The sequence below is a fragment of the Asterias amurensis genome, chromosome 13, assembly GCF_032118995.1.
Source record: "Asterias amurensis chromosome 13, ASM3211899v1".
Classification (NCBI taxonomy): Eukaryota; Metazoa; Echinodermata; class Asteroidea; order Forcipulatida; family Asteriidae; genus Asterias; species Asterias amurensis.
Genome location: NC_092660.1, coordinates 11,144,839 through 11,161,205, shown reverse-complemented (window position 1 = coordinate 11,161,205; position 16,367 = coordinate 11,144,839). Strand labels below are relative to the sequence as shown.

Here is a 16,367-nt window from a genome sequence, read left to right as displayed (position 1 = left end):
GCAGATTTTTTTTTTAATGTCCGGACATTTCGACCCTAGCAGAGTCTTTCCAAAGTCTGAAAATGTATAAATGTGGAAGTTTTCATTTTTACTTACAAGTGGTTTGTAGTGCGTAAACTATGTTTTAATGTATGTTTCAATGTTTTGTAGACACGCAAAACCGAAATGTATCTCTTTAGTTGAGAATTTACTCATTAAAAAGCACACAGATGATACAAATAATGGCTGACATATAATTCAACCTGGGTAAATTAAATAAATGATTAACTGGACATGCTGGAAGGTGCTACTTCTGTCAAGGATTGTAATTCTGCTCCAAGCAAATCAATAAATATTCACTTAGCGCCGTTTTGTGTACATTTACAGCAAAAGTGTTAAAATACATGACATTGAAGCTTTGGTGTTAGAGCCACTGTACACATTTGGTAATTGTCAAAGACCAGTGTTCTCACTTGGTGTATCCCATCATAAGTATAAAATAACAAGCCTGTGAAAATTTGGGCTCAATTGGTCATCGAAGTTGCGAGAAAATGATGAAAAAAAAAAAAACACCCTTGTTGGACGAATTTGTGTGCTTTCAGATAGGAATAAAAGACTTCTAGCTAGAAGTCTTTTATTATTTTATTGAGAAATTGCCTCTTTCTAAAAAAAATACGTTACTTCAGAGGGAGCCGTTTCTCACAATGTTTTATACTAACAATGGCTCCCCAATGCTCGTTCCAAGTCAGTTTTGGCTGTTTTTAGATAATATTTGTTTTGAGTAATTACCAAACGTGTACCTTCCCTTTAAGTTTGGTTTGACTGAGAATGACAACAAAGCAGGTTTATGTTTTGTCACAAATTTGTTTTCAGTATTAAAAGAACACGTTGCCTTGGATCGGTCGAGTTGGTCTTTGAAAAGCGTTTGTAACCGTTTTTTATAAAATGCATATGGGTAGAAAGATGTTGTAAAAGTAGAATACAATGATCCACACAAACATGCCTCAAAATTGCGTGGTTTTCCTTTTACCTCATCGACTAACACGTCGGCATTTATGGGGGTCAAAATTTTGACTCCCATAAATGGCCGACTGTGTTAGTTCGCACAGTAGAAGGAAAACCACGCAATTTCGAGGCAAACTTGTGTGGATCATTGTATTCTACTTTTAAAACATCTTACCAACCAATGCATTATATATACAAAACGGTTCCAAACGCTTTTGTTTTGACCAACTCGTCGGATCCCAGGCAACGTGTTCCTTTAATATGTGTTGTGGATTATCTTGATTGCAATGTTCAATCATATTGAGCTTTTTGTTCTCAGGAACCAAATGATCAACTCAGATACATGATTAACTCAGGAATAAGTGAACAACTCAGGAATAAACAAAATATCAGAAACAACCCAACCTCAGAAAAAAACAACCAACAACAGAACAGTTTTTTTTTTATAGCTATTGCCTAGCTTTAAAAATGCTCATAAATACAAATTAATTGCTACAGCAATAATTTTTTACATTATCATTATGATAATTTATAAAAGGACATTACTTTGAAGCTAATATTATTTTCATCATCATTACGATTTACAAGTCAACTGTGAACGAGGAAATTAGTCACCGCTGATTAAACATTACATCAATGAGCAGAATCACGTTGAATCTAGGCTCACATAATGACTTTAAAGGAATGTTTAGTGTAAAAGGTAACATTCTTGTGCCATGAGGGCTGCTGTAAATGGTTTTCTTGTTATGCTTATTATTGGTTTATTAAAAAATGTTCAAACATCGCAGGCATAGGCTGAATTGAGTTTAAAATACAGAGACTTATAAAATCTTACAGAAAACCCATTCAGAAATACAATTTGTTTTTTTACATTCAAAAAGTAAAGTGGCTAGTGCCAGTGACTAAAATATAACAAATAATTGCACGGCAAGACACATAAAAGGAACAAGGTAAAGGGATGGTATGGTATGGGGACAAAAGGCATTATGTTATTATGAAACAAATGTTATTTCGCAAACATTTGTTTGTGTCACTCTCAAGAAAAATCATCTATAATATTTTTGGGGTTGTCACAAGAAACGATTTCCTAAAATAATTTTGTTTTCTTACCAACTAGACTGCCGAGATTGCCGGGTAGCTTGGAGCTGTTCCCACCTGAGTAAATATGCCTTTGGTATTTTTTATACAGGACTCGGGAAAGCACTGAGTATACATGTACGCTACTAACACACATCGGTGGATGGGTAAAAAAAAAAAGTTAATATTCTTTATCCCCGCAAATTTAACATCTACTAAATTTTGTTTTCCTTACATGTAGTTCATCATGTTCAAGAATACAATTTTTGGCAGTGTTTGGTTGTAAATGTGCCAAATCAACCCTCCTTTGCCGTAAAAGAAATCTGTAAAATTTTAGTGACAGAACACGTGTTTCATGCCACCCTATTTTGGACATACAGTAGGCCTACTAATGCTACTGCGTTCTCTGAATTGGTACTATTATTGGAAATGACCCAAACAATTATGGCGAGGTCATATAGAACTGTGCTGATCTAGGCTTGATATAATGTCACACCCATGCATGTGTGATAATGGACCGACAACTCAGTATGTGTGATTTGGTTTACCACAAAATACAAGATTTAGATTTTGGGACTCAGAAATAGGTTAAGGCAGGAAGTGGTTTATATACCAAACTCAAACCATCAGAGAAATGTTACTGTGGTCATGGAAAAGTTAAGAAAATAGCAGTTCAAGTCAACCCCCCCCCCCCCCCCCCCCCCTAGGCCCTACCATTTAAAAAACCAAAAACAAGCCCTTATGGTTTTGCACTTCTAATTGTCCCTGATAAAACATCAAAATCAACCACCATTTATTTGTTTATGAAGGAGTATTTCACTTCATTCCCCCATTACAACAGGTGAAAATTTCATCAACATGATTGGCAATAATAAAGTAATAATCCAGTTTACCGTTTTGAGCAAACTTGCATGCTCACTGTTGCCTCAATATTTGTTGAAGTTATAAATTAGAACAGTTAGGCCTTCATAACCTTAAAAGTCATCAAGGTAAAACCATTTATAATGCTCCACAATGCACATTATGGCAGTGTAGAAAACATTCCGAAGACCTCATTTCAATTCAGCATCATTTGGCTAAACTTCCAGTTTGGGTTCAGAACGCCCCACAGTTTGAAAAACAATTCTGTGGAGAACACTGCCTTTTTTCCAAGAGCCAAATTTCATGCCTGTCTAACTCCGCAAAATACCCTGACATGGTTTATTTATTATTATTAATTTATTAATTAATATTATTATTATTATTTTTTTTTTTTTTGGGGGGGGGGGGGGGAGGAAACACCATCTTGTATTAAAAAAGAAATAAAATAAGTTTTTCAGAAAAGCCTGAATGTGAAAATTGTTTAGTTCCAAATTACCTTTATCCAAAAAAGGGGCGGTTAGAAGACCTAAAAAAACCTTAGCAACCCTCAAAAGTTCAATCTTTCTATGTTTTCGTTTTGCTGACACTGCAAACGATTCTTTTAATGCCGTGTGTCACCCTTTGTCGGGTGAAGAAATATTGTGCCTTGATATGTAAAGAAATTGAACCACTTGATGACGCTTAAATCAAATATCAAATGACGAATCCCACTTACGTACACCCGTGTATTGACAAAAGTGACAAATACAGATACGTTCCATTAATCATTGACTGAATGAACTACTTTCAGCAGAAAGGGTCACTGTCACAGATTGAAACAAATTGATTTCTGGAGATCTAAATCTAGAAAATGATGATTACATCATTTTTACATTGGATGGTCAACATTTCAATTTTGTTTAACCATTATTTGTATGATGAATCCCACTTACGTACAAAAGTGACAATTAAGTTGCATTCATTTTAACTGAATGACCTACCTTCAGCAGAAAGGGTAACTGTCACGGTTGAAACTACGTGATTTCTGGAGATACAAAAATAGAAAACGATGTAACATCATTTCTATGTTAGGCGGTCATTCTTTAAATTTTGTTTTCAACTTTTTGTTCTAAATCAGTACACTTAAATGTAAATATTAGCTGTAGTTGTGATGTGATCAGAGTCCAACTTCATAGAGCTGATGATTAACGGCTGATATTGTGCTTGACTACTTGAGTTTCCATTTCATAGCGCTGCTAACCGTGAACACAATTTCCAGGCTCTGTTTACGGCTTACTGCTTATGGTAAGCAGAGGCATGAAATTGGGCCCTGCATGCACAAGGAACACTTCTGAAAAACAATCAGGCATTATTGTAGCTGTAAACTCACCGTCTTCAAGAAGAGTATAAGATAAATCTGAAACATGAATGATTTCCCCTTTTAGAGATTGCCTGGAATGACGTCATCATGACGTCAATCTAAAATCCTTTTTAAGTAGGCTAAACACTTACTAGATACAGTAGGTCTTTACTGCTTTGAATACAAAAGGAATTTCAAATTCAGTTTCAAGAGTCAAGAGTCATTTGAAAATGTTATGAACGAAACAGCTATGCATTTGTGCACAAATGCAATCATGTCTAGTTTATTTTTTTTGGACATCTTATGTTTTGCATAATTCCTTAAGAGCAATTGCAATGAAACTTTCAGGGATGAAAGGTATTGGTCCTATAATGATTGTAAAGCAACGATGTCACGATGACGTCATCACCTGTCACGTGACGTCATCTTAAAGGTGTTTTATTTTAAATGTTTGAACATCTATATCAAATCAGCCATAAGAGACTGTAGGTTTCTGTTTGCAGGATTGGGTAGGGATTAGTTAGGTCTTCATTTTGTTTTGTGTGCGTGACCTCACATGACACAACAGGCATTATTAGAGAAATCTGATTTTCCCTTTTGGAGATTGCCTGGAACTGGTTGCCTGTAAATTGACCTGTCTGACATGGCCTTTAATTAGTTTTATAATTTTGAAAGAGTAATGGAAGAGTAAAGCGTTATCAACTTTGCTTCAAATTAAAACTGTTTTTAACCAAAGGCTTGGAACAGAACATTCAGTTATAAATGTAAAATGAGAAAATCACCACACAAACATGACAAAAACACCCTTTAAAATATGAATGCACTCATCTTTAAGGGTGAAAAAAAAATAATGGTTAACCACATGTAAGTGGTTGCATATTATGATACATCACCTCGTGTTGTAATCACCTCGTATTGTAAACTCTTGTTATGAATAATTTCTTGTAAACAATTATAATATAATTATTTCCAGGCAGCACATAAATAAAAGAAACAAAGAATAACAACTCAAAAATATGTACGGGGAACAAGACTAATGCTAACCACAAACCAACAGAAATGTGGTTCAAACGGACAAAAGGCACAACAGTTGATGCGTCTTTAAGGAACACAGCGCTTTGGATCGGTCGAAAAGCGTTTTAAACCGTTTGTTATGAAATGTAAACGGTTATAGATAGATAATTTAAAAGTACAATACAATGATCCACACAAAAACATGCCTCCAAATTAAGTGGGTTTCCTTTTACGGCGGGAAGAAACACTGTCGGCCTAATTGTGGAGTCAAAATTTTGTGTTAGTTCACTACGTAAAAGAAAAGCAGTGCAATTTCGAGTGATACTCAAAGACCAGCTGGTCCTATCCAAGGCAACATGCTCCTTTAAGGTTGGCTCAGTAGTTTCTACCCTTGCCTTTCACCTCTTAAGACCCTGGTTTGAATCCAACCTGAGAGCGGAGCCTTGCATTGCATGCGGATTGGGTTTTCAGTCCCTACCTGATTGTGAGGGTGTGTGTTGCCTACATGTACAAGGTATTAAAGGAACACGTTGCCTTGGATCGGTCGAGTTGGTCTTTGAAAAGCGTTTGTAACCGTTTTTTATAAAATACATATGGGTAGAAAGATGTTGTAAAAGTAGAATACAATGATCCACACAAACATGCCTCGAAATTGCGTGGTTTTCCTTTTACCTCGTCGACTAACACGTCGGCCATTTATGGGGGTCAAAATTTTGACTCCCATAAATGCCCGACCATGTTAGTTCGCACAGTAGAAGGAAAACCACACAATTTCGAGGCAAACTTGTGTGGATCATTGTATTCTACTTTTAAAACATCTTTCCAACCATATGCATTTTATAAAAAACGGTTACAAACGCTTTTGTTTTGACCAACTCGTCCGATCCAAGGCAACGTGTTCCTTTAAGGTTTTCTGAGCCCTGATTTCAATGGATGGTTCACATTTCAATTTTGTTTTAACGTTTTTTTTATGATGACTCCCACAAAAACCGTTAATTATTAACTGAATTAATTAATTATTACTACCTTCAGCAGAAAGGGTCACTGTCACGGGTTGAAACTACGTGATTTCTAGAGATACAAAAATAGAAAATGATGATTACATGTATTCATTTCTAAGTTGGGCGGTCATTCGTTGAACTTTGTTTTCATTTTTCTGTTCTAAATCAGTACACATACAATGTAAATGTAAATATTAGCTGTAGTTGTGATGTGATCAGAGTCCAACTTCATAGAGCTGATTATCGGCTGATATTGTGCTTGACTACTTGAGTTTCCATTTCATAGCGTTGCTAACCGTGAACACAATTTCCAGGCTCTGTTTTCGGCTTACTGCTTATCAGCCATTCCATTGTGACTTGCGTGACAATCTCACTGGTTTTTCAACTATTGAAAGATTTATACTCCAAAATATAACACATGGCTCTCATGTAACTCAATTTATATAAACTTAGTGAAGAGCCCTATAATAAAAAATAAAAAAGGAAAACAAATTGTGAAGGTATCATGTTTTTATAGGAGTTCCAAAAATGTGACTCGCGTGACTGCCAAAAAATGAAAGGTGTTGCATCCCTGTATGCCATTGCCCGTAAAAAATGCAGGTAAATTATGCAGACGTGAGCACATTGTACAGTGGAGTATGCAGTGTACATGTAGTTCAACATGATCTGCTGACAGTGTGCCAAGTTACAATTGTACACTGTAATAATTCCTTGTTCTAACAAAAATTTATAAATTCAGGGGCATAGTAATATGTTCCAGTGGGCTGGAGGTGCTTTTGTAACATTCCATAGACATCATCCCCAGAATACTTTGGTAGCTTTTGCTAACCACATGCATTAAGTGCATTTGCCGTGACTCGCGTGACAAACTCGAGGGTGTTTTTTTTTTTTAAGTAGAAGGCCTAGGTAAAAAAAACTAATTAATTCTTGAAAGACCCTTTGAAAAGACCACTATTATGAGAGAGAAAAAAAAAATGTTGAGGGTCTATAATAGAAAAAATACTATAATCATTTTTTTTGTGACTCGCGTGACAGTAAAACGAGGGTAAAAACTAACTCCCATTTTTCAAAAGTTAATATTTCAAAAAGGCATTTTTAATTTTGGCTGTCCTTACTAATGACTCTTTGTTGTTTATACATAATGATTAAATCTGAACACCTATTGTTTCATGATTTTTTTTTCGAAACCTGAATTTCAAGGATTTTTCAGACTTTTGTGTACACTTTTCCCCTTTACTCCCAAGGCTGTCGCAAAAACAATAAAGAATATTTTTATAAAGTCTTTTTAGAAGAAGAAGCACTAGGTGTTCTTGTTTCAAAATAAATGTAAAAACTTCACTGATAACCATTTTAATTTTTTTACTATGAAGCACAAATACCACGGAATGGCTGTTATGGTAAGCAGAGGCATGAAATGTGGCCCTGCATGCACATGGAACACTTCTGCAAAACAATCAGGCATTATTGTAGCTGTAAACTCACCGTCTCCAAGAAGAGTATAAGAGAAATCTGAAATATGAAGGAATCCCACTCTGGGAGATTGCCTGGAAATGGTTGCCTGTAAATTGCCTTGTGTGACATGGCCTTTATAGTATTGGTTCTATAATATTATTATCAGAGAATACTGGAAGAGAAAAGCAGTATTAACTTTGCTTCAAATTGAAACAGGATTTACCACTCATTAAAATAAATATAAATTGGTTGAGAAGAATGATATGTCTACATCATAGCAAGGATTTCAAAGTCCATGCAATCAGTGGAATGTTATTTATTTGTGTCTGTGGAGCCAGGAACTAGTCCTAATTAAACATTCTGTAAAACCCACTCTTCAGTTTGAATCATGTGTCTGTGTGGTGCAGCTTATTGCAGTGATAATTTGTTGTCATGGCAGCTGGCATTGAAGTGTTATGGATCGAAACAGGAACACTTGACGCGTTACACTCGTTCATATTGCGCTGTTTGGTGTTTTTTTTTGGCCGGGAATAATTTTGAAATGCAAATTGATGTCATTGTACATGAACCCTCAAAAATCAAGTTAAAGCGTTTGGATACCTTTTTGTAGATCAAGTTTAAGGCCAAGACATGAATACCTACATGTACTCACTGTGCATGAAGATTTATGTAATAAAATTTTCCTGTAGAGGTTTCAGCTTCATTACAGTACATGTAGTTGTCACATTTTTTAGAAAATAAGTGAAAATCACAGAGCAAGTTTTTCAGGAGAGACAACAATATTTTTTGTGAAATCATTTTATTCATTTCCCCCCAAAAATACAGCATCTCAGCAAGTAATATTTTAAAGGGAAGGTACACTATTGGTAATTGTCAAAGACCAGTGTTCTCACTTGGTGTATCCCAACATATATATGCATAAAATAACAAACCTGTGAAAATTTTAGCTCAATTGGTCATCGGAGTTGGGAGAAAATGATGAAACACCCTGGGTAGACGAATTTGTGTGCTTTCAGATAGGAATAAAAGGCTTCTACCTTGTAGAAGTCTTTTAATATTTTAGTGAGAAATTACCTTCCGAGGGAGCCGTTTCCCGCAATGTTTTATACTATCAACAGCTCTCCAATGCTTCCCTTTAAGGGAACTTTTCTATCATCATTATCTTTAAACCGAGTGAAAGTTTAATGTAAACCTGTGGACTTTTGTGTTTTGTGTCATACAAAAAGTACCCAAACTCTTTTTACCCAAAGTCTATCTGTTTAACCCACACAACTGTACACGTACATGTACATGTAGATGAAAAATATGGAAAACTAGAACTGAAAATTGTCTGGTACACACCATTGTATAATCAGAGTTTCTTTACTGTTTTTCATCTTGATAATTGATTGACTTCTGTCGCATCCCCCTGAATGTAATCCCTGTCACTGCTGCTTCACAGGTTGTATTTTGAACATGGGTGTGATCCCATGCTATGAGGCAGTTACAGGTTGAATGGCTTCAGACAGGCACCCATGGAACAAAGTTATTGATAAATAAGGGAGACTGCCAGAATTAGGGCTAGGTACATGTCTAGCTCAGTTGGTAGCACACCTGGATTTATCTGGAGGTCACAGGTTCAAATCCTGCTGTATTCAATCTGTTTTGTTTTTCTTGCAGGTGTATAATACTACTTCCCTTGTTATTCGCACAAACTGTTTTGTTCCTGTATTCTATATATGTACTCGTAGAGTTCTTCGGAACATTATATCAATCAAATTATTCCTAGTCTTTTTTTTTTTTTTTTTTTTTAAATAACACAGTCCTTTCCTTTAATACATAACTTTACAGGCTGCCAAAAAAAAAGAGCAGAAAGGTGTTCCTATTTTCTAAGAACACTTGAAACTTGTAATATGCCTGTGATTTTTTTCACAGAGCTTGGGAAGATGCCGAGTATACAGTGCAAACACACCTCGATATACACATGTATATGGGTAAAACCATAATTACTATACTTGCTTAGTTATTTTTTACCCCATGCTATGTGAAAGCAACAAGGGTTGAAACGTCAAAATTTCCCTGTTTCAAACGCTGGAAGTTAAAACTTTGTTTTGGTTATTTTCTTTCTGTCTTTTCAGGATCTAAAGCACTCCTCAACTACTTGAAGGATCCAGAGGAGATGAAGAACTTTCTCACGAACGATATTAATCTCTCACCAGCAGTGGCGGACGCAATCTTAAACTCTAGCATTGACCAACAGGAGGTGAGGTCTAGAATGGATGCTGTAGAATTAGAGAATTGGAGGGGATCCAAACGCCATAAGAGGGGGGTTGGAGTAAAACTTTGCGGCCATGTTAGAATAGAAGGGAGGAGATAAAAAAAAACAGCTCCTGAAGCTGTTTTATGCACACAAAAATGCTTCCTACAGAAATGTCTTGCTTAGCAGAAAGAGGAATACCAGCTAAACATATTATTGTTTATGACTGGTCCTGAGCCATTTTTGCTGGGCAGAAGCATTTCCTGAGCACCATTTTCAGCTTTGTCAAAATTTAGCCTGGTTTGAGTCTAGAATTAACGGATTAGGCTATACTAAGGCTAGATCCTTTTTTTTTTTTGCCTACTTCCACTTTGCCTTTAAACATTCTTGAAGATGTTTTGTAGGTTTTTGTTCTTCTTATTGCAGTGATAAAGCAAGTCTGAGTTTCCCAAGAAGCTCCATAAGATTAAGAAAAATAAATAAAAAGAAATTGGGATAAACCAATTGGAAAAACCCACTAAGCCCCACTGAGACATCTATGTGACATAAATGCGGCCTCTGTTATCATACCTCTTCACTTTGGCAGCCTTGCGCCTTAACAACATTGTACAAAGAACATGAAGAAACTAAACCACTTGTTTATATTCACCTCCTCCTGCCTCCTCTTTCTCCTCCTCCATTCCCTGAGTTTAGCTTCTTGCTCTGTTGGATACCAAGACGCTCCAGGATGCAGCGTGTGATAAGACACAACTTCAGAAGATCTTTGGTATCACCAACGAGACAACACTAGATGAGATGCAGAAGGAACTCTGCAACCTGACTGCCGCTAACTTCACTAGTATCGTTCAGGTCCTTGCTAGCCAGATTGACCTGAATAAACTAATTGGACCCCTGGTAAGAACTTTCACTGTAAATGTCAGCAATTGTTTGATGTTTCAGTGCTATTGACCCCTTGCACGCACCTCACACGCGGCAACTGTGCCGTGCTCACCATTTTGGTGAGCAATAGGGTCATGCGTAAACGATGCGTAGCCTAATATGCGCACTTCACTGAATGTACCACAATGACATTGCCAAGCAGTATCTTGCATCTAAGACTTTTCTCATAATGCTGCCAGGTGAATTGGGTCAATAAGGTCATTAATTGCAACCTCATACTCCTAATGATCAAAGGGTCACTAAAATGTGAAAATGAAAAATTAAAAATTAAAAATAAAAAAAGCAAGAAATTTGGTTTGAACAAAGCAAAGTTGACTGGGGTGGGACCACCGACATACGGATTAACATACCAACGCTCTACCAGCTGAGCTATACATCCCTGCTTCAGTGGTCTGCCTATTAGTCAATATGCTGTTGTTTTAAAATAATAGTATTTGAAATAAACATTGAAGAGCATTTTATGCAACCATTCACAAATTTTCTTATGAAGGAAATTTAATATAAACATCTTTTAATAGGCAGACTACCATGTCGATAGATTTCCATTAACATTTATCACAGAGTAGAACAGTTTTATAAACATATTTCAAAATGACTTAAAGAAACTGCACACCATTGATTATTGTTAATGCTATTCTTCTCACTTGGTGTAACTCAACATTTGCATAAAATAACAAACCTTTGAAAATTTGAGCTCAATCGGTCGTCGAAGTTGCGAGATAATACTGAAAGAAAAAAAAACACCCTTGTCACACAAAGTTGTTTGCTTTCAGTTGCTTGATTTGGAGACCTCAAAACAGAGGGAGCTTTTTCTCACAATGGTTTATACCATCAACAGCCCCCCGTTATTTGTTACCAAGTAAGGTTTTATGCTAATAATTATTTTGAGTAATTACCAACAGTGTCCACTGCCTTTAATACTAATTCTTGTGTCTTCTTGTTTTGTTACGCACAGTTATCACCAGGTTCATCTGGAGGACCAGCAGGGAGTGGGTTGAGCGCAGATAGTTTGACACCAATTGTTGGTGGTCTACAGCAAACCGCAGGTACAGACGTACAGTGTACATGCCATCTCCTGTGTGTGTTTTTTCATATTAATGATAACTCTAAGTTCCTATAGACGATGTGACCTGTGACATCACATGTTTACAAAAGAGCCACAGAGCCTGGGGCAAATTTCATAGAGCTGCTTAAAGCAAATTGGCCAAAATTTCATGCCATAAACATTGCTTGTGACTGGTATTTAGCTGTTGTTTACCTAGCATAACAATTGAGTGGAGTATTGGCCGGTAATCTGATTTTACTAAGCAAGGATTTTTTTGCTTAAGCAAATTTTTGTGCTTAAGCAGCTCTATGAAATTGGACCCTGGACTTCCTGCATTCAAAATTTGTACACAGCCTAATGGAAGATATCATAAAATCGTATAATTTATGGAGATTACACTGTCTAATTCTTATAAACTTTTTGATATGATGAAAGGGGGCACATCTCAAAACTTGTCTACCTTTTACTTTCATAATTCTTGGATTTGTGTGGAAATTATGACACAAAGTTTCAACTTGTGCAGTATTGTGCCTGCCAGAATAATCAAAGAATGTGCAAGGTCACACCTATTGTAAAGTTCACATGGGGCCAATTTCATAGAGTTGCTTAAGCAAAAATTTTGCTTAAGCACGAAAATAGCTTGCTTATTTTACACATGTTACTGGCCAAAATTTCATGTCATATACATTGCTTGTGACTGGTATTTAGCTGTTGTTTACTTACCATAACAATTGAGTGGAGTCTTGGCCGGTAATCTGATTTTACTAAGCAAGGATTTTTTTGCTTAAGCAAAATTTTGTGCTTAAGCAGCTCTATGAAATTGGGCCATGGTCTATATACATGTAGCGCTTTAGCACACCCGATTAGTGCGAAAAAATGTTTGGTATTTTTTTCTTGCAAGATGTAATGGTTTACAAGGTGATGTAGTAGTGAAACATGCTGCCGATAAAACCATTTTATTTTAGTGGAAAGCGTCTTGAGGCCTGGTATAAGGCGCTTTATAAATACTCTTTTATTATTATTATAAGAACACTGGGACGAACCCCTTTTCTTTACGATAAGTGCACTGGTTCTTTACACAGCACAGAAATGAGTGGTGGTTTAAATAAACTCACAAGTTCACACATGTTTAATATTCTTTCATTCCTGGCTTAAAATGTTACTTGTTTTTGTTGTGTGTGTCTATTTCTCTAGGCTTGGCTCCGGTGTACAACTTGCTGACTAATGCGTCTGATCTGGTTGACTACCTTCAAGTCCAGCTTGGTTTGTCTCAATCCCAGGCCCAACTTCTTGCCGATTCTATCAATAATCCCAGTGCGGTAAGTTTCTTGATGATTTGTTTTGCTAGATTTTGTTTATTAATAATAATTATAACATGAGTTCATAAAGTGCGCATTTAAAAATACAATACTCGTTGTGCTACGGCGGCAACAACATAGCTGGGCCAAATTTCGTGGCTCTGCTTACCGTAAGCACAGAATCAGCGCTTATGGAAGCAGGGAAGTCTGTGCACTTTACTAGGCATTCTACGCTTACAAGGCTAGCACAGAAATTCGGCGCTTGCACGTCAAGCAGGGAATCATCATCGTAAGCGCAGAATTTGGCGATAAGCAGGGCCGTGAAATTTGGCCCTGGTCTTCATTAGAGCCTGCGTACTGAGCATCCTTCCGTACGGAGTAAAAACCTTGACATGAAGAATGAGTTTCAAGATCGCCTAGACAGCGCTTATGCCAGGCTTCTTATGAGGGTGCACAAGACCAAAGAACAGATCTACGGAGATATTCCACCAATCTCTGCTACTGTTGCTTGATGCAGAGTTGGCTTTGCAGGTCACTGCTTTCTTGCCAAAGACCAGGTCATACATTGTACCTGACGTGTTATATTGGAGACTACTTTGCCCTAATGGAGGACCTCGACCACTCAACTACGTCGTTGTGATCGGTAGAGATACAGAGGCTGAAGTCGTGGACCTTCCAAACATGATGAGGGATAATAACCTCTGGCGTCACGTTGTGCATGGAATCTCGGTTGCGACCGCTGAAGGATGATGACAGCAAGATGAGAATAGCATATAGTGATTGAGTTTGCTTTTCTGACTATCCTTGGCTTCACAACCGGAATGACTAAAAAATACACATGAGCAAACAAATCTTCATTTGATTTCTTTGCTTTAACCAACAGCTGATGCTTCTCCTGCAAGGGCACAATATGCGTGATAAAGTCTGCGACCCCACGCAGCTGAAGAATTACGTCACTACAACGGATCCAGCCCAACTGGAAGAGCTGAGTGAGATGCTATGCAACATGAGCGACACCAACTTGGATCAAATCTCCCAGGAGATCCGAACCTTGACAGATTTCAATGCCCTCTGGAAAATCGTGAGTGTGGTTTGTTGATTTGTATCGCTGATCATTTTGACCCTTCTAATGTTGGTTATATTAGTGGAATCAAATTAAAAACAAAATGTGGGTGTGTTGGTTAAAAGAAATAACTGAAAATCAAAACTTAATTTTGAATGTAGTAATTTTCTTTTGGCCAGACCTAGCCACATTTTCGATGATTTAAAAAAAAAAAAAATTTTAACATTGAATTCTATGGCTGGCCCTTTACAGTAATTGAAACTTTACAAACTAACGTTCTATTTTGAAGCTTATTTGTTTTTCATGTATTCATCTTCAACAGGTGAATGGTACTGAGTACAACAATTTGTATACGGACATCCTTAAAGAAATGATGGCTCTTGCAACACAGGTAAGAATCCCAGAAAATGTGACTTAAAGGCAGTGGACACTATTGGTACTTACTCAAAATAATTATTAGCATAAAACCTTACTTGGTAATGAGCAATTGAGAGCTGTTGGTAGTATTAAAACGTTGTGAGAAACTGCTCCCTCTGAAGTAGCGTAGTTTTTGAGAAAGAAGTAATTTTCGACTAAAATATTTGAATTTGATTTCAAGACCGTAGAATTAGATTTTGTGGTCCCAAAATCAAGCATCTTCGTGCAACAAGGGTGTTTTTTCTTCTATAATTATCTCGCGACTTTGACAACCAACTGAGTTCAAATTTTCACAGGTTTGTTATTTTGTGCATTTGTTGAGAAGACTTGTCTTTGACAATAACTAACAGTGTTTGGGTACTTTTTTGTACATCAAGTTTTTGACATGAATCCCTACTCATTGTGAATGAGGATGTAAGGAATATAGTTTACTTGTATAAATTTCAGCTCCAATTGTCGTCAAATTTTGAGGAAAAAAAAGTGAAAATCACAGAGCAATGTTTTCAGAAGGGTTGGGTAAATACGATATTATTTTAGCATGTACAACGTGTTTTACCAGGATCAGTACTGGTAAATACGTTGTAAATGCTAAAATGATTTTTCATCTCCTGCGGACGAAAAATAATTTTGTGACATCTTTACTAATTTCTCAAAAACTGCAGCAAGTAATGTTTTAAGGGAAGCTTTCTTACCATCATTATCTAGCGCAGAAATTCATTCAAATTGCCGTGCAAGCAAAGAATGGTGATCGTAAGTGCAGACTTCGGCCATAAAATTGGGCCCTGTACCCCAAAGTTGTACCAATAATTTCATTACTAATAAATTACTAATAAATTACTTTTTACCCAACCTCACCACCCTTGATGTTGTCCTTTGTGTTTCCATCTTCTTGCATGTGGTCAAGCCAGTCCCTTCCTTTCACCCCCCCTTTTTGTCCCCCTATTCATTGTTTACCCCCTGCTTTTTTATGTATGCTTTCTAAAACCCATTCATGTATTTCCACTTCACTGCTTATGTTTCACTTAGTTACCTGTTCATGTTTGTTGTGTTGTCATTTAGCCTTCGAGAAAGACTCTGCTAGGGTCGAAACGTCAGGCCATTAACTATTTTTTGCAATAATTTCATTCAACAACTTTAATTTCCTGAATTAAATATAGATACAAAGTATAAAACAAAGTGAATGGTGTTTGAAGCTTTGCATGGTGTGGAGAATAAGAGTAACTATAAATATAAATATTAATAGTAAACATGCGGGTACAACCATGGGTAAAATCTCTTTTGAAAGAGTGGTGGCTCTAAAAAGAGCCGGTTTGGTCTCGACATTTCGAACAGTATACGTACATGTACTCTGCTAAGACTGTTCGAAGTGTCAAGACCAAACCGGCTCTTTTCAGAGCCACCACTCTTTCAAAAGTGATTTTACTCATGGTTGTACCTGCAAGTTCAAGTTTACTTTTCATATTTATATTTAGAGTTACTCTTAAACAAAGTGATACAAGAAGTTCATGAATTGGGGGGGCCCAGCCAAGTATGCAGAGCTTGTTGGGAATGCCCATACAAAAAGAATCACACTCGAGTTGATTAATACAGAACAAAACAAGCACGAAGCACATGAACAACAAAGACCTGGGGTGCGTTCCA

General features: G+C 36.7%; 1 protein-coding gene across 3 annotated transcripts in view; it reads left to right on the top strand.

Annotated features, from left to right (window-relative positions):
* Positions 1 to 16,367, top strand: part of LOC139946603 (phospholipid-transporting ATPase ABCA1-like) — an 80,579-nt gene that overhangs the window by 14,089 nt on the left and 50,123 nt on the right. For all 3 annotated transcript variants that reach the window (XM_071944303.1, XM_071944302.1, XM_071944301.1), the window contains exons 6-11: positions 9,846 to 9,970; positions 10,658 to 10,858; positions 11,859 to 11,949; positions 13,143 to 13,267; positions 14,130 to 14,327; positions 14,632 to 14,700. In XM_071944303.1, coding sequence (XP_071800404.1) covers positions 9,846 to 9,970; positions 10,658 to 10,858; positions 11,859 to 11,949; positions 13,143 to 13,267; positions 14,130 to 14,327; positions 14,632 to 14,700 — 809 coding nt within the window. The remainder of the gene's footprint in view (positions 1 to 9,845; positions 9,971 to 10,657; positions 10,859 to 11,858; positions 11,950 to 13,142; positions 13,268 to 14,129; positions 14,328 to 14,631; positions 14,701 to 16,367) is intronic.